Source organism: Ailuropoda melanoleuca, chromosome 6 (genome assembly GCF_002007445.2).
Source record: "Ailuropoda melanoleuca isolate Jingjing chromosome 6, ASM200744v2, whole genome shotgun sequence".
Lineage (NCBI taxonomy): Eukaryota > Metazoa > Chordata > Mammalia > Carnivora > Ursidae > Ailuropoda > Ailuropoda melanoleuca.
Window position 1 is genome coordinate 103,380,982 of NC_048223.1, and position 18,986 is coordinate 103,399,967.

The window sequence follows — 18,986 nt, forward strand, 5'->3', positions numbered from 1 at the left end:
TACACTAGATTTTGGGTGTATTTTGGTCTGTTAGAAGAAACTGCATCCTAAAACTGTAAAGAAAGAAAAACATACATATATGTATATATATACACAAAAATAAGATTAAATACAATGAAGGGATAGAATGTAACTGTAAAAATGAAAATTAGAAAAGATTTAAAAAAGGAGTTGATAAAATAAGAGCTTGTTTGAGAAAGGAAAGAAAAAACTTTAAAATATAAAGTTGAAAGACTAAAGAATCATGGGAAAAAGCCATGAATTCTATGTGCTGTATTCCCCTAGCACTGGAGTTGGGCAGTTCTCATTGATCCGTAAACTTGGTCTTGGCCATACTTCTCGCTGAGCTTCTGGGGGAGGGGCCCGTTGCGTTGATTCTCCTGTGTCTTTGCCATGTGCGGAATTGCACCGCCCTTGCTAGGGGCCCGGCCCGGCTAAGTCATCTGCTCCCGTTTGCTCTCTGTAGTTTTGGTTCCCTGAAGGTTTTCTGTGCCACTTTAGAGGATGAGAATGAAAATGGTGGCCTCCCAGTCTCCGGCCCTGGAGCTGAGAGCTCGGGGCCCCACTCCTCAGTGCGCCCTCAGAGAAAAGCAGTCAATCACGCCTGTCTCCCTGGTCTCCGGCCACACTCCATGCTCACCCGGCCTGTGACCGAGCATTTCTGTCTCAGGCACATGACCCCGTTTTGAGTCTCCAAACCCAGCAGGCTCTTGCGACGTGCTCCTGGACTGGTGTGATCCTGGGCCGCTCCTCCCAGGGGAGGAAGGAGGATTCCTTGGGATCTGCTGCGTGTTGGGCCCCTGCTTGGGCTGTGGATCACAGTTTACGGCCACCCAGAGCTGAGAGCCCACTCCTCGGCTCACTCTTTGCAGCTGACTTCCTCCCTCTGATGCCTGGGAGCTCTACTGCACTCAGCCGCCCCCCCCCCCCCCCCCCCCCCCCCCCCCCCCGTCTTCCTGTGACTCTGAGGGTCCTGAGACCAAACTATCCCACCTAGTGTTCTGCCCCACTTAGCCACCTGAGCGACGTCCCTCACTGGACCAGACTTCTAAAAGTTCCGATATTGTGCTCCCCTGCTATATCACTTGATAGTAACCGGCTGAGAGAGGCTCCCTCCCCCTGCAGTCTAGCTTCCCATAAATCTGCCTCAGATTCACTTCTCTTCACCTCTTACCTTGCATAAAGTGGTGGCTTTTCTATTTGTAGAGTTGCAGCTATTCTTTTCCTCAATCTCTGGTTGAGTGTGCAGGTGTTCAGAATGATTTGATAGTTATCTACCTGAATTCCTGGGACCAGACAAAATTAAGGTCTCCTACTCCTCTGCCATCTTGGATTCCTCCCTGGTTAGTTTCTATTATATTTCTTCAGATCACTAATCTTTTCTTCAGCATCTGCTTTTATCCCATCCAGTGTATTTTCCATTTCAGATAATGTATTTTTTATCTCTAGACGTTTCACTGAATCTTATATCTTCATTTTCTCTAATTATTGTGGCCATGTTTTCCCCCGCCTTTTTGAACTTATAGAGCATTTTAAAAAATATTTTATTTATTTATTTGACAGAGAGAGAACATTTGAGCAGAAAGAGAAGGAGGAGAAGTGGAGGAAGAGGGAGAAGCAGATTCCCTGCTGAGCAGGGGCCCTATGTGGAACTTGATCCCAGGACCCCAGGATCATGACCTGAGCTGAAGGCAGACACTTAACTGACTGAGCCACCCAGGTACCCTAGAGCATTTTTATAATCACTGCTTTTATGTCCTTGTTTGTTAGTTTCATCACATTATTATTTCTGGACCTGTTTTTATTGGTTGATATTTTTCTTTTTTTTTTAAACAAAATTGTTCAGGTTTTATTTATCAGTAGCTCCTCTCTCTTCTCCCTGCCAGCTGCTGTGCCCTCTTCCACACTCTCAGATTCAGAAGAGAACTTCTCTGGCCTCATCAGTGGTAATCTTATGGGAGTAGAGGTCAGTGGAAAGAGCTGGCAGACAGAAGTGTGTCTCTTCTGGGGCCTACAAGTCCAACCAGGCCAACCTTTCCTTCAACAGATGTTCCAGAACTTGCCTCACTTACTTTGTCTCCCATTTAAGATTAGCTTTGATCTCCCTGATGGTCATGTGGCCATTCTCCCTGCCAGCAGCAACACCTAGTGTGATCCCTGTTGAACTCAGAACATACTGATGAGCTAAGTGCCTCCCACAGTGATGATGCCAAAGCCAGGGCGTTTTGAGTCTCCAAACCCAGCAGGCTCTTAATGGCCCTGATCAGGTTGCCTTGACTGACATCCTAGGCAAATTTTCTTCTTCCTTTGAATGCCTATTGTGTAGGTCCTCCAAAGTTCTCCAAAGTAGTTTCATTTGGATCTTTCTTATAGCTTCCGTTTCAGGGGAAATGGAAGGGCCAGGTACACTGTGATAATTTGTATCCCCAGCATCTCAGACCAAAATCCTTTTTCAGAAGTCAGAGGATCCACACCAGTGGTGGCACACATGTCCTGGAAGTGTACCTGGAACTCGAGGACTCTTCTGGATCTTTTGCTTGTGCTTGCTGGTAAATGGCCCCAGATTGGTGTTGAACACATCCAACTCTTTGACATCTGGGCCAGCGATACTCAGCCAAGACAGTCCCTCGCTTCTTATAGCTGGCCTTGGCATACTAACTATATCCTTGCTATTAGCCAGTGGGCCACCCTGCTGCCAGGACCCTGGGTCTCTGCATCCCTAGATCCACCACTGTCCTCACTGATTGATTTTTATCCTGTTTATGGGTAATATTTTCTTGTGTTTTGGGGGATGTTTAGGTTTTTTTGAGTCAGACATTGTGATTTTTACGTCATTGGTTGCTAGATTATGTTGTATTCTTTTAGATAATTTTGGATTTTTTCTGGTGTGCAGTTAAATTTCTTGGAATCAGATGGATCCTTTTGAGGCTTGTATTTAAACTTTGTTAGAAGAGATCCATACCAACCTTTAAGGATTTTATGTATTAATTTGTCAGAGAGAGAGAGTATAAGCAGGGGAAGCAGCAGGCAGAGGGAACAGCAGGCAGAGGGAGAAGCAGACTGTCTGCTGAGCAAGGAGCCCAATGCAGGACTCGATCTCAGGACCCTGGGATCATGACCTGTGCCGAAGGCAGATGCTTAACCAACTGAGTCACCCAGACATCCCTGGCTCTCAATTCTATTCCATCAATCTATGTCTGTCCTTAGGCCAGTACTACACTGTCTAGATTATTATAACTTTTTAAAAAATATTTTATTTATTTATTTGACAGAGAGAGCACAAGCAGGGCGCGCAGCAGGAAGAGGGAGAGGGAGAACAAGCAGGTAGTGTAGAATTCAGTCGCATTAATTATATTCACAATGTTCTGCAACCATCACCATTATCTATTTCCAAAATTTTTTTATAACCCAAACAGAAACTACCCACTAAGCAATAATTTCCCATTTCTCTCACCCCGAAGCCCCTGATAACCTCTCATCTATTTTCCATATCTGTGAATTTTCCTACGTCGGATATTTCATATAAATGGAATCATACAATGTTTTTCTTTTTATGTCTGACTTCTTTCACTTAGCATTATGTTCACAAAGCTTATCCATGTTACACCATGCATCAGAACTTCATTCTTGGGGTGCCTGGGTGTCTCAGTCATTAAGCGTCTGCCTTCAGCTCAGATCATGATCCCAGGGTCCTGGATCGAGCCCCACATTGGGCTCTCTACTCAGCGGGAAGTCTGCTTCTCCCTCTCCCTCTGCCTGCAACTCTCCCTGCTTGTGTGCTCTCTCTCTCTGTCAAATTACATAAATTAAAATTTTAAAAAATAAAAAAAATAGTTAAAATGGTAGTTTTCATCTATATATATTTCATTACATTAAAAAAAAAAGATTGCTGGGGCGCCTGGGTGGCACAGCGGTTAAGCGTCTGCCTTCGGCTCAGGGCGTGATCCCGGTGTTATGGGATCGAATCCCACATCAGGCTCCTCCGCTATGAGCCTGCTTCTTCCTCTCCCACTCCCCCTGCTTGTGTTCCCTCTCTCGCTGGCTGTCTCTATCTCTGTCAAATAAATAAATAAAATCTTTAAAAAAAAAAAAAGATTGCTTTGGCAGCTGTGAAGAAATCAGACAATAGGTGAAGGTTATTGCAGGAGTCTAGGTTAAAGATGATGTTCTATTTACCCTTCCAGCTTCACTCTGTCCTGTGACCTATGTTGACTGATCAACTGGCTCCTAGGCCCTCTGGCTTCTGGTTGAACTTGGCCAATGTGTAGCACCGGCAAGAGATCAGAGGGTGGGAGGATCTCAATCTGCAGGGTTGCTCTGGGCACCTATGGCAATTGACAATAGGTCCCAGCTCCTGACAGGCAGCCCTCTCCACAAAGCTCTTTGTGTCTCTGTATTCTAGTAATGGCTCCCTTCCCTCACCCCTTCCTTCTATGGGTAAAGTGGCCACCACCTGTATTTCCCTGCACCAGTTTATTAGTTTAATAGTTCCCTTATTAAACTTTTCTAGAATTACCCAATTTGAGTGTGTTATTAGTTTCCTGCCTTAGATCAGTTTGGAAATAGTGGACAGAGCAATGAATGTATTTGGCGGTAGAACCTTGAGGTTTTGATAGAGTGGATGGTGTGACAGACATGGTCCTGGCTTTCAGAAACGTTCTAATAAATTGGGGAGGGCAGGATGACACAGTCTAGAAAAAAACAAAACAAAACAGAACTATGATTCAGGCTCATACCAACCAGCGATAGTCCAGCTACGGACTCAGGTTCTAAGGCAGTTGGCGCTAGCTGCTAAATGCTCTAATCCAGATAGTACTCATGAACTATCTCCTTATCTTGGGGACAGAACTGACGTTTCTCCAAGCTCTCAGATATGCGGGGGAGAAACCGAAGGAGTTTGGTTGTTTTCCACAGAGGAATCAGAAAAGTGAGGTCTCAAAGAAGCAGTGGAAATTGAGGTTTGGAAATGATCCCAGGAAAAGATCTAATCGACTGGGTGAAGCGTCAGGACACAGACACTGGCTTGCAGTGGCTGAGCCTCCCAGACAATCTGGAGATATTCAGGCCTTAGGGTTAATTAAGTAACACCCTGTTTCGTCTGCTAGTTGGCCTCCTGAGCCCATTCTGTCCCTGAAGCCATGTATAGGACTAATTGGGGGCGATTTCTCTATCATAGACCCTACACTACTTCTACTCCTCCAACTATTTCTTCATTTTTCCTCTTTTCCCTGAACGCCTCTCATCCATCCTGGCCCTCCAGCTGCCAAAAGGCACATGTTAGCCCTACATCCATGCTAGGTGGCCAACCATCTGAGATCAGGTTTGCCTGGCTGATACTGGAAATCCTTAATGTCTTGACTGCCTTGCTTATTTCCCTTTGATTCAACATGGAGAATTCCCACAACATGACCCTTAGATCTTGAGCCCCTGGATCGGTTCTCTGAGGCCTGCTAGCTGTTTCAGCTCACCTTTCAGACCAAGGCCCTTTGTGGGCCAATACAGTAAACTCTCTTTCTTATCACACCCGCTTTACTCCCACAGGAAGCACTTACCCACTCCATCTTAGTCTCTTCCATGCTATAAGGATCCAGTGACCTTCAGAAATTCACAGCTCCTGGCTGGCTGTATAATCTCAGACACATTACGTAACTTCTGTATGCCTCAAGTTCTTTAAAGTTCTTAGCCATGCCTGGCACATGGCAAAACTCAGCAAATGTTTGTTGTTGTTGTTATTATGGTATTTTAAAAATATCAATATGTTCATATAACAGGTGTGACCCACTTCAAATTTGAGTCTAAAAATAATCATACTTCTCTCTTTAATAAATTCTGAGTCTAAATTCAGTTTATTTTTAAAAGATTTTATTCATTGTATTTGAGAGAGAGAGAGTGCACGCAAGCAGGGAGGGAGAGAATCCCAAGCTGACTCCACGCTGAGCACAGAGCCCTATGCAGGGCTCAATCCCATGACCCTGAGATCAGGACCAAGCCAGAACCAAGAGTCAGACGCCCAACCAAATGAGCCACCCAGACACCCCTAAATTTAGTTTTTTTAAATACCTGTTTTATTTTAGCTTTCTTTTCTCTTCCTTTTTATTACAGTAAGCTCTACGTCCCATGTGGGGCTTGAACTCATGAGCCTGAGATCAAGAGTTGCATGCTCTGCCTAGTGAGCCAGCAAGGTGCCTCTATTTTAGCTATTTATTTCTTAACTAGTACACCCAGAAAAAATTCCAGAAATGTCAAAAGGCCCACCACTTCTCCCATTCACCCAGTTCACCTTCCCATAGACTGCTCTCTTAACAATTCTTTCCTTAGATATAAAATATTTCCATCACCATGAAAAGTTCCCTTTACCCCATTGCAATCAATCTCCTTAACTCTCAGCTCCATCCAGTCACTGACCTGTTTTCTGCCACTGTGATTTTGTGGGTTTTTTTAGAATTTCATATAAAGATTAGAGCAGAAATAAATGATATAGAAACTTAAAAAAACCCCACTAGAACAGGTTGATGAAACCAGGAGCTAACACTTTGAAAAAAATCAATAAAATTGAGGATTGCTGGAGGTGAGGGGAGTGGAAGGATAGGGTAACATGGGGTAACTGGGTGATGGACATTAAGGTGGGCATGTGATGTAATGAGCACCGGGTATTACATAAGACTGATGAATCATAGACCTATACCTCTGAAACCAATACTATATTATATGTTAATTAATTGAATAAATTAAAAAATGTTTAAAAAATTGATAAACCTCTAGCCAGACTTACCAAGAAAAAAGAGAAAGGACTCAAATAAGTAGAATTTGATATAAATGGTCACAATATGTAGTCTTTTGCGTTTGACTTCTTTCACTTAGCTTAATGTTTTTCTTTCTTTTTTTTTTAAGGTTGGTGATGTCAACAGTAGGTGGATGTGAGACAGGCTGGGGTCAGGGAGGCCCTTGAGAAGAAAGGCAGGTGCAGCCCATAAGACAGAGACAATCCTTAGCAGGACTGGTGAGCAGATGGCATGGCCAAAGCCATGGCAGCTTCTCTCTAGCCACTTCCAGCCTTCCTTTTAGCACCTATGTCTGCTGGTGCTGCTCCATCTTGCATAGCCTCCTTCTGACCTGGGCTGGTGGCTTGGACAGCAGGGCTCACTATGGGCTCTTGGTGGAGCCATGGCCTCTATGAATTCATTTGCCCAGTAGCAGTTAACAAGTGAAGAACTGAGCGTTCTTCAAAGATGACTCAGATACAGGCTTGCTCTCAGAAACTTTGGAATGTAGTTTAGACTCTGAAGAACCTGTGGAGAGTTTAGATTTATTTTTTCCTGGCCCCCAGCAACACCCTCTCCCTCTGTTAACTCCTTAACCAGTGTTTTTCATATTACAAGGTGCAGCCTATTAGTGGGTCATGATGGGCATTTTTTTAAAAGTAGTCCCCCCCCGCCCCAGCGTGGAACCCAACTCCGGGCTTGAACTCATGAGCCAGATAGCAAGACCTGAGCTGAGATCAAGAGTCAAATGCATAACTGAATGAGCCACCCAGGCATGCCTTGATGGGCATTTTTAAATAATAAAATACAATGGAATAAAAATATCAGACATAGGGACCCCTGGGTGGCTTGGTCAGTTAAGCATCTGCCTTTGGCTCAGGTCATGATCCCAGGGTCCTGGGATCATAAATAAACAAATATAAATAAATATTTTAAATAAAATCTTTAAAAAAATATGAGACACAACATGGAAAGGGTGTGTATGTTTTGAAAGATGTTGTCTCCAAAACATGTATATGTATGGAGTTATAACATAACATATATTTCTCCTTTTGTGTCTCAGGCAAAAAATTATGAAATCCACTACCTTGTATATTGATTTTATCCCTGGGGTTGTAGCCTTTTGACTCTCATTAACAGTTCCTGTGTTCACAAAAGAATCACCTGGGAAGCTTGTTGAAACTACAATTCCCAAGCCCTACCTATCTCTAAATATATTCATATTCAGAAGGCTGGGGTGAGCCCAGGAGACTTCATTTTGTTTTAAAGATTTTTATTTATTTATTTATTTATTTATTTATTTATTTATTTATTTATTTGAGAGAGAGCACAAGCTGGGTGAGCTGCAAGCAGAGGGAGAGGGAGAAGCAGGCACCCCCCTGAGCAGGTAGCCCAACACGGCGCTCGATCCTAGGACTCTGGGAGCATGATCTGAGCTGAAGGCAGACGCTTAACCAACTGAGCTACCCAGGCGCTCCAGGAGACTTCATTTTTAACAAGCTGGAGATGACAGTGTAAATGGTCTATGGACCCCAGTTTGAAAGGCCCTGCTTGACCTCTCCTTGGCTAATTTCATCCACAGCCAGTTCAGTGATATCCTCTACCCTGAGTTGAAGGCAGATTGACCACCTGAGTTCTAGACAACTGGTTATTGGATCCTCTGCTCTGGTTGTTCCTTACATTCATAGGGCCCAGACTGAACTCATCTCCCTCTCATCCCACTATTCAAATTTATTATTCTTCCATTATTTCCCATCTTTGTGAGTGGATGCATTCTATACCCTGTCAACCAAACCAAAAGAAAGGAGAGAGGAATCAAAGATGGACCCCCAGAGTTCAGCCTGAGCACAGGGTTGACTTCATGGGTGTATAACCTGTGCAACCACACAGGGTCCCGCACTTAGAAGTGCCTTACACTCGGTTTCATGTTCTGCTGTCACCATCTTGAGAGTCTTCCTAATTTTTGAACAAGGAACTTTACATTTTTATTTGGCATTAGGCCTCACAAATTATGCATCCTGACCTGCCTAGGAGCCTGGGAGCCTGGTGGTGACTTTAAACAGAAATAGGGAAAGCCGCAAAAAGAACAGGTCTAGGAAGAAAGTGAGCTGTGTTTCTACACCTGAATGTGAGCTGTCTGTAACTCAAGTCAGCCAGGTGGAAAAGTCCAGGGACAAGTTGGAAACATGAGCAAGAACAGGGAACAGAGGTCAAGATAGAAGATATGTAGTTTGGAGTTAGCCAAGTAGAAGTTAACAGGTGAAATCATGAAAGGGAATTAGCCAGGAAAGAGAGTACGCAGTAGGGAGTAAGGGACAGGGACAGGACTTTAAGAAACAATAGCATTAAAGAGGTAGGAAGTATGGCAAGAAGAACCAGCAAAGGCACAGGAAGAAATATAGAAGCAAAACCAAGACAGTAAAAATACTGGGGAAAGGAGATAATCTGGCACAGATATGCAGGCTCTGAGGTGGGGGAAGGAAGGAGCAGAAGAGCCAGTTCAGTGACAGAACCCATGGGAAAGAGGGACTTCTTTTTTTTTTTTTTTTTTTTTAAGAATTTATTATTTGACACAGAGAGAGACAGCCAGCAAGAGAGGGAACACAAGCAGGGGGAGTGGGAGAGGAAGAATCAGGCTCCCAGCAGAGCAGGGAGCCTGATGTGGGGCTCGATCCCAGGACCCTGGGATCAGGCCCTGAGACGAAGGCAGACGCTTAATGACTGAGCCACCCAGGCGCCCCGAAAGAGGGACTTCAACCCAAGAGATTTCAGTCATCTATTATTAGTTTTGAACATTTACTGATTATAAAAATAATTTTAAAATCACCCATATTCCACCATCCAGCCAAACTGTTAGCATTTTGGTGCATTTCCTTCCAACATTTGTTTTCAGCATGGTTTTCTTCCATGTTTTTTCCTCTAGAGAAAGCTTGTAACTATTCTTTCTATCTGCAGTCCTCCATGTTTTTGCTCCACAAATCTGAGACCATACTATACATAGTCTCAGATCCTACATTTTTAAAATTTTACATTCCATCCAGAGCACTTCCTACGTCATTAAAAGCATTTTCCCCTGGATGTGTAGCATTCCAAAATCTGTGACATCAATTTTAAAATATTCTGAAAGGAAATTTAAGATACTTCTAATTTTTTTTCCTATAATCTCACCCACCCCATCAAATGATTCACATTTTAGTGTTTCTTTTCATTCAGTCTTTAAAAACATCATCACTGGGGCACCTGGGTGGCTCAGTCAGTTAAGTGTCTGCCTTCGGCTCAGGTCATAATCCCAACTCCTGGGATAGAGTCCCACATCAGGGTCCCTGTAAGCAGGGAGCCTGTTTCTCCCTCTGCCTGCCCCTTCCCCTGTTTGTGCTTGTTCTCTCTCTCTCTCTGTCAAATAAATAAATAAAATCTTTAAAAAAAAATAAAAACATCATCACTTTTAGGTAACTGAGGTAATAGGATAGACACAGTTTTATTTATTTTTTAAAATTTTATTTATTTATTTGATAAAGAGTGAAGAGAGAGAACACAAGCAGGGGAGTGGGCAAGGGAGAAGCAGGCTTCTCAACGAGCAGGGAGCCCAATGTGGGGCTCCATCCCCGGACTCTGGGATCATGACCTGAGCAGAAGGCAGCTGCTTAACAATTGAGCCACGCAGACACCCCTAGACACAGTTTTAAATATTGTTTTCTTTCACATTATTTTACAAACATGGTTCATGTTTCTCCATGTTCTGGTAGCTGTAAGCTGTTTTGTACTGTGAAGTGGTTAATAATTGAATCACCTACCGACATAAGTGTTTCAGTACATATAGATTTTTTTTTCCTTTGGCCTATATCATTGGGTTTTAAATTTCTAGGTGAGGGACTGGGTCAAAGAATACCGGTTGGCTCTTGCTAAGTATTACCTAAGTATGCTTCTAGGAGGATTAAGTCAATTTACCTGGCCACTAGCCAGGTATGGATGTATTTTTTTCCCAGGGCTTTGACTGGCGTTGGGTATTTAATTTTTACTTGGTTTAATGGCTGTTAATTGGGACCATACTATACATATAGTCTTTAATTTGCATTTCCATAATTACTAAGGAAGTTGAGTCTTTAAAAAAAAATATATATATATATGTTTACTGTTTGTATTTCCTCTTAGATGCCTATTCAATTCAAAGCAACAGACATATTTTGAGTGCCCTCTATGTGCCAAGTGCTGTGTGCTTCCCTCAAGGATGAGTGCCCTAACAAAAATAGCCATTTGGGATAGGGTGGGGGAGCCAGATAGTATGGAAAATATATAATTAACTTTACTCCACTGGTAGAAGCACAATACCAGCAGGCAGTTCGGGCAAAGTCCTGTGGGTGGAAGACGGAGAAGGAATGGGTTGACTCTGTTTGAAGCAGGTTAGGCTTTTGCAGGTCAAATGCCTTTAGAGCTAAGGCTAAACAAAGAGTAAGATTTGTCCAGGTGAGAAGATGTCTGGAGAGAAAGAACAATGTGGAGAGAGGTGAAGGGGTTGAAAAAAAATAAAATATAGTACTTGTGTAATGGAATTGTGACTTTTCTAAAGCTAAAATTTGGAATGCTGGGCGGGGCGGGTGGGGGGATGATGGAACATAGGCTGGAAGGAAAGAGTCAAGGCTAACCTCAGGATTCTTTTTTTTTTTTTTTTTTTTTTAAAGATTTTATTTATTTATTCAACAGAGATAGAGACAGCCAGCGAGAGAGGGAACACAAGCAGGGGGAGTGGGAGAGGAAGAAGCAGGCTCATAGCAGAAGAGCCTGATGTGGGGCTCGATCCTACAACGCCGGGATCACGCCCTGAGCCGAAGGCAGATGCTTAACCGCTGTGCCACCCAGGCGCCCCTAACCTCAGGATTCTGACCTTTGCCCTGAGAAATTTTTTTTTTTTTTTTTTTTTTGTTCTTAAAGAGCAATGGCAAGAGCTAACGTGTGTTTTAGGAAGATCTTTCTGGAAGCTAATGACAGGTGGATCTGGAGACACTGGAGTCTATAAGATGAGCGTATCTATGTTTTTAGCCACTGACCAAAGGTCAGAGATAGGACTAAGGGTAAGCTTTTTAGGTAGTATGCACATTAACTCTTTGTCTTAAAATTGTTCCCATTTTACAGCTGTCCTTTAAAATTTTTTTAAATTGCGGTAAGATATATGTAACATAAAATTTACCATCTTAACCATTTTTAAGTGTGTAATTCAGTATTGTTAAGTACATTTCACATCATTGTGCAACCAGTCACCGGATCGTGACTTTCCTTTTAAATTAATTTAGTTCAGTTTTATTAAAAAGAAACTGAGGGGCACCTGGATGGCTCAGTCGCTTGAGCATCTGCCTTCACCTCAGGTCATGATCCCAGGGTCCTGGGATCGAGCCCCATGTTGGGCTCCCTGCTCAGTGGGGAGTCTGCTTCTCCCTCTCACCCTACCTCTGTGCTTTCTCTCTCTCGAGTAAATAAATAAAGTCTTAAAAAAATAAATAAATATGAATTGAAATTACCTTTTTTGGTAATAATTTTTTGGTAATAATTACTGATGTTTGCTTAGCACTTTACATTGTATAATGCTTTTTAGCACATATGATCTCATTTGATCCTCATAAACATCCTTCTGAGGTAGATATTATCCCCATTTTACAGATGAGAAAGCTGAGGCCAAGAGCCAGAAGACCAGACAAGCTTGGGGTGTGTATTTATCCTAGAGAAACAGAGTGTCACCCAGATTTATAGGCTGAGGATTTCACCCAACCAATCAGTCATGTAGCAAATATTATCTGAGTACCTAGTATGTGCCCATGTTAGGAGAATGATGTTGAGCAAAATAGACATATTCCCTGCATTTAAGGAGCTCCAGGACTAGTGGGGTAAAAAGGCATTCATCAAGAAATCATAAGGTGCACCTGGCTGGCTCAGTCAGTGGAACATGTGACTCTTGATCTTGGGGTTGTGAGTTCAAGTCCCACGTTGGGTGTATAGATTACTTAAAAAGAAAATCTTTAGGGGTGCCTGGGTGGCTCAGTCAGTTAAGCATTAGACTCGATTTCGGCTCAGATCATGTTCTCAGGGTCCTGGGATCGGGCTCCCTATTCAGTTCCATGCTCAGAGGGGAGTCTGCTTGAGATTCTCTCTCTTTCCTTCTGTCCCTCCCCCTGCCCCTGCTTCTGTGTGCACATGTGCACTCTCTCTCTCTCTCAGATAAATAAATAAATATTTAAAAAAAATAGGGACAGGGTGCCTGAATGGCTCAATCTGCTTCTCCCTCTCACTCTCCCTCTGTGCTCTCTCTCTCAAATAAATAAATAAAATCTTTAAAAAAAATAGGGGTGTCTGGTTGGCTCAGTCAGTTAAGTGTCTGCTTTCTGCTCAGGTCATGATCCTGGGGTCCTGGGATGGAACCCACTTTGGGGTTCCCTGCTCAGCGGGGAGTCTGCTTCTCCTTCTCCCTCTGCCCGCCCCCCCCCCGCTCCTGCATGTTCTCTCTCTCTCAAATTTAATAAATAAAATCTTTTTTAAAAATGAATACCACTTCTTCCAAAAAACTTTAAAAAATAAAATCTTTAAACTTCACAGGGAAAGACAACGTAAAATATCTTCATTAGAGCGAAACTCAGGACCAACTATACTTACGCTATATGCGTTTGTAAACCTTCCAAAATGATTCACCCTGACATTTCCATGTGTCTGTCTAATCCACAATATCCTTTCCTTGACATTATATGATTTGTATACTGACCCCCAACCTTGTGATGTAAGCAGGCAAGTATGACTGTCTATATTTTACTGATGAAAAATTCGAGTCTCAAAGAGGTTAGATAACTTGCCTAAAACCACATGACTAGTTAATGGTGAAGCTGAGATTTGAATCCAGGTCTTGTAACACCTAGATTGTATTATTCTTATAGTATTCATTCTTCTATTTATTCATTCATCCATCAAATATGCACTAATCACCTTCTGAGTGTCAGCCTACATATGGCGCAGTCAAGAGCCACTGAAGGGTTTGAAGCAGGAAAGCAGCATGATCCAATTTAGATTTTTTTAAAAGATCTTATTTATTTATTAAAGAGAGAGCAAGAGAAGAGCATGAGCAGGGGGAGGGGCAGAGGGAGAGGGAGAAGGAGGCTCCCCACTGGGATGATGACCTGAGCTGAAGGCAGAGGCTTAACCGACTGAGCCACCCAGGTGCCCCTCCAATTTAGGTTTTAGATGAGAGGGCAATGATAGTTTCCAAAATATGGTCTATGACCACCTGCTGGGTCTGAATCTCTGGGACTGGGGCTCAGGAAGGTCACAATCAGCCAGGTTTAGGAATTTCCAATTCTAATACAATGAAGAGAGAGAAGCACTGTATTAGAGAAGGAGGTGGTGCAACCGTTTAACATGACGAAGGTAGTTGCTGTAGTGAGAGCCAACTAGGTGAGAGCGATGAGGGACAAAGGGATTCACTTGAGGGTCATTTAGATAGCATGGGCAGGACAGTGGCTGAGCTTCAAAGAAGTGGAACTGGGATTCCTACCTGGGTCTTCAGGCTCTGGGGCCTGTGCACTTTGTTGCACATAGACATTTATAACCATGTCCCGATTTTAAATATTTATATTTATGTTTCTTGGCCCTTGTTTTGCAAATCCCCATCTTATTTCAAACTGTCTTCAAGTCTTGTATTTCTTCCTCACTTTCATAAACCCTAGGAGAGGGGTGCCTGGGTGGCTCAGTCATTAAGCGTCTGCTTTTGGCTCAGGGCGTGATTCCGGTGTTAAGGGATCAAGTCCCACATCAGGCTCCTCCACTGGAAGCCTGCTTCTTCCTCTCCCACTCCCCCGCTTGTGTTCCCTCTCTCTCTCTGGCTGTCTCTCTCTGTCAAATAAATAAATGAAATCTTAAATAAATAAATAAATAAATAAACCCTAGGAGAGACATTAGGGACAGACAAGTAAGGCCTTAAAAGTTTAAAAATATTTCTTTGGGGCTGGGTACCTAGGCAAGGAAAAAATAGATTTGATTAGACAAGCACAAACTGGGAGAGACTAGTAAAACCCTGGGGAGATGCACTGCATTTCCTCTTCTATAAACCCTAGAAGGCCTCCAGAAAACCTGAAGACAATAACCCCAGAAGCCCAGAGGGTGACCGCATTTCCTCTCCAAGGTTATTACTGGGTTTCAAGCTGGAGCAGTTCAAGAATTCAGGAAACTGTAAAGAATCCGCAACAGCCTCAACAACCATCACCCCGAACATCAACATCAACAACCTTGACGATAAGATTTTTAAAATTCGGGGCACCTGGGTGGCTCAGTGGTTAAGCGTCTGCCTTCTACTCAGGGAGTCAGCTTCTCTCTCTCCCTCTGCCCCTCCCCAACGCTCATATTCTCTCTCTCTCTCTCAAATAAATAAAATCTTTAAAAAAAATATTAAAAGCAGTCTCCTTCCCACCCACAACGACAGACCTAAAGAAGACAGATGGGACTATGGGGCATTCATCTTCATCCGGGGTCTCGGTTTCCCAGGGTCTCAGGGAGGGGGGAAACTGACACCCGAATTTCTGAATGCAGGTATCAGAGGCTGAGGACACCTCCACTCTCTCCTCACTGCCAGGTAGGTCAGGATTAAAGCGAACTGAGGCAAAGGCTATGGTTGGCAGTACCAGGGGAAGACAGGCCTGTAGGGGTACTGGCAAGGCCACAGGGTCTAAGCCAAGCAGGTGGGAACGGAGGTGTGAGAGAAAAGGATGGGAAAGTGGGCGTGGTGGGATCCTACCACAGGCATTTGGGTTGGGGTGTGAGAAGCACTTGGGGGAGGCTCCCTGAAGGATGACCAATCAGAGAACGAGTTGCGGTCCAGGGGCAGGACAGGGGCGTATCTTGGTCGAGATTGGATAACGGCCTGGCGCTGGGAGGGGCCGCGTGCCGCCCCTGCCGCGGTTTAGCAATTCAGCTCATATACTGCAGTGGCGGCGGCGGTGGAAGTAGTCTGACTGGTGCACGTGCCTGAATCTGACGCTCTTCGCTTGCCACGGAGTTCCTTGGGTCCCGCGTGCGTTTGGTCCTGCCCCAAAGTTCTCTCCATCCTCGGTGCCCTAAGCTCTTGCCCAGCTTCTCAAGCTCCGGACCTCGACGTCTGCAGAACGAAATGGTCACAGCCACGAATGTCTCGGACGAAATAGAGCAGATGTTGCAGCCTTACAACTTCGAGCTGTTCCACGACATGAGGCCCCTTTTGGAGGAGTACTGGTGAGACCTGGGGAAGGCGAAAGGCCATGTCAGGGTCCTGACCTTGATGACTGCTATTTGGGGTGGGGTGGGGGTGGGGTAAGAGACACTAGATACCTGCAATGATTTTCTTAAAGAGCAAAGGTATCGGGCTCCCCTGTACCGGCTCCATATCCCTGTTGTCCAAGGTGCAGTTAGCGTGGCATCTCAAAGAGATTAGATCTGGAGGAAAGCAAGAACGAATGAGAGAGAAAGAAAGGAAGAGGCAGGAAGGAAGGGAGGGAGAAAGGAAGAAAGTGGGTTGAGGAAAGTAGGAGACAGAAACCGAGGGGAAAGAGTGTAGTGAGAAATGATCTCTGAGGAAGGGTTTGATCTGAATACCTACTCCCACCCACCTTATGGACGGCTCTCCTCTCTCCTCTGTGGCAGTGTGTGCAGGCGTGCGGGCATAGTGCTGGTGCCCAGGGACAGTCTGCCCTTCACAATTATCACGTTGTTCCCCAAATGCTCCATTGTCCCCGCTGTGGAGGAGACACAGTTGGGGAGCTCTTTCAAGATTTACCCAGGCTCTTTGACTTTGCCCTAAAGCTCCTCAGAGGTGTTTGTGGGCTGACTTTGCGCTCCAGCTAATTTGCCATGACCCAACCAGGCAGAAACTATTGCCGCATTCTTCTTACACCGGAGCCCTGGGTTGCTTCTAGGCATGGACCAGCAGCTGTCACCCACTCACAATTCAGAGCAATAATCACAGAAACCTTGAACACAGCCCCTGCCCTGTGCTAATTACTTTATATACCTTAACACTGTCAGGCGAGGAGTGTTATTTCTCCTTCATAATAAGGAAACAGGCTCAGAGAACTAAGTAATTATTTTCCAATGTCACACAGCTAGTAAGTGGCAGAGCTGGGACTCCAACCCAGAGCATTCATCTTGAGAGACAAGTGGGCATTCCTTTAACCAGCACCCACCCATAAGCCCATCCCCTCTGCCTTCTGCCTGCCAGGGCAACCTCATTCCCCATAGCTCTGGTCTACCTGCTGCTCATCTTTGTGGGGCAGAACTACATGAAGGCACGGAAGGGCTTCAACCTGCAGGGGCCTCTGATCCTTTGGTCCTTCTGCCTTGCAATCTTCAGGTAAGAACTCCCCCCCCCCAAACTCCACTCCATGCCTATCCTGTAGACCCTAGACCCTCGCTCTATCCCTAAAAGTTTTCTGGAAATCCCAACTGAATCAATGCCCCAAGTTGCCCTCTATCTCTCTCCCTAACCCATTTTCTCCGCTCTAGCTCCCTCCCCAGCTTCCATCCTCCTCCCATATTACCTTGTTTTCCTTCTTCCCAGGCCCCATACTGGCAACCTCTGCTCTCTCATGAGTCCTCTTGTGCTTATGGAGTCTGTGTCCTTCTAACAATTTTCTCCAGCCTCTAATGCTCTCAGCTTCTAACACCCTCTCCCAAGACCTTCCAATAACTTCTCTAGCCCCTCCTTCCCATATTTCATCCCCCAAACTCCTTCCATCTCCCCAATCCTGTTGCTCATCCCCTCCCAGGTTCCTACCCATCCCAAGAAACCTAGTCCCTAACTCAATTTTCAGTCCCATCCTCCAGCATTCCCTGGTCCTTCCCCAGACCTCATCTCCTCTAGATTACTGGTTGGATCCTGGCCCCAAGATCTCAGAAGCTGTGACATATTCTGCCGGAATGGGGAAGGTGGTGGAGCTTGGGGCCATGACCTGCCAGGCCAAGTGGGAAGGGTGAATTGGTTCCTGGGGATGACCCTTACACCCTTTTCCTCTGTCCCATTTCAGTATCCTGGGGACACTGAGGACATGGGGCTATATGGGTACCCTGATACTTAGGGGGAGCCTAAAGCAAACCGTGTGCTTCTCCATCTTCACCAACACTCCCATAATCAGATTCTGGTCCTGCCTCTTTGTTCTCAGCAAGATCATTGAACTTGGTGAGTGGCAAGGCTTTGTCTCTCTGGTGCCCAGTCAACCACATCCCTCCTCAGGCACCCCCCCACCTCCCCCATCACTTGGAGAGTCCCTTCCCCACCCCTGGGTGCTAACGACACCTCTTACCCAAGCCCCTCTTTAAATTATTTGCCATAAAGACCCTTCTCCATGCCCTGAGAATTCCACCTATGTCCCTATATCCATCATGGAGGGTGGTCCCAAAACTGGATGGTATGCCAGCTATGACTCCCCATCTCCCAGGAGACACGGCCTTCATCATCCTGCGTAAGCGGCCACTCATCTTTGTGCACTGGTACCACCACAGCACAGTGCTAGTGTACACGAGCTTTGGATACAAGAACAAGGTGCCTGCAGGCGGTTGGTTCATGACCATGAACTATGGTGTGCATGCCATCATGTACATCTACTACACTCTGAGGGCTGCCAAAGTGAAGTCCCCCACGTGGTTACCCATGCTCATCACCAGCCTGCAGATCCTGCAGATGTTTATGGGAGCCACTGTTGGCATCCTAACTTACATCTGGAGACAGGAACAGGGATGCCACACCACAATGGAACACTTCTTCTGGTCCTTTGTCTTGTATGCGACCTATTTCATCCTCTTTGCCCATTTCTTCCACCAGACCTATGTAGTACCCAAGGTCAAAGCCAAGACCAAGAGTCAGTGAAGGGCTGGAGAAAAAGGAGCCCCAGGGTCTCTCCCTGCCAAGGCGCTGAGGGGTTGAGCTTAGGTTTGGGAGAATGATTTGGATGCCTTCCCTGCATGGTTTTTCCCATGGGATCTGTGCCCCAAGGTGGCAGGAAGTTATGTCAGACAAGAAGTGTTAGCCGTGGGTGGGGTGTAATCTAGTACTTTGATGTTTCTATTTTTAATGTGAAGGCCAAGCAAGGCCTGGGATGGGGGTAGAAATGAGGAGGATCCCCAGAGCTGAGTTATTTATATTTCTATCCAGAAATCTTCTTGCTCCATTTTTAAATTAAAGATTTCAACAAGTCTTTTGGGGTTTTGAGATTTGGGGGAAGAGGATGG

At 44.9% G+C, this 18,986-nt stretch overlaps 1 protein-coding gene and 1 pseudogene across 2 annotated transcripts; one reads left to right on the forward strand and one right to left on the reverse strand.

The window, feature by feature from the left end:
* Positions 1–1,915: 1,915 nt before the first annotated feature.
* LOC109491188 lies at positions 1,916–5,561 on the reverse strand (annotated as a pseudogene).
* A 605-nt stretch (positions 5,562–6,166) lies between these two features.
* ELOVL3 (ELOVL fatty acid elongase 3) lies at positions 6,167–18,963 on the forward strand. Of its 2 annotated transcripts, none has more exons than XM_034663175.1 (5): positions 6,167–6,182; positions 15,717–15,998; positions 16,981–17,112; positions 17,786–17,937; positions 18,197–18,963. In XM_034663175.1, exons 2-5 carry the CDS (start codon positions 15,898–15,900, stop codon positions 18,622–18,624), a joined length of 813 nt encoding a protein of 270 aa, XP_034519066.1. In that variant the 5' UTR covers positions 6,167–6,182; positions 15,717–15,897; the 3' UTR covers positions 18,625–18,963. The 2 variants fall into 2 exon arrangements, with proteins under 2 accessions (XP_034519066.1, XP_019665211.1); XM_019809652.2 differs by lacking the exon at positions 6,167–6,182 and adding an exon at positions 15,258–15,363.
* The last annotated feature ends 23 nt before the right edge of the window (positions 18,964–18,986 follow it).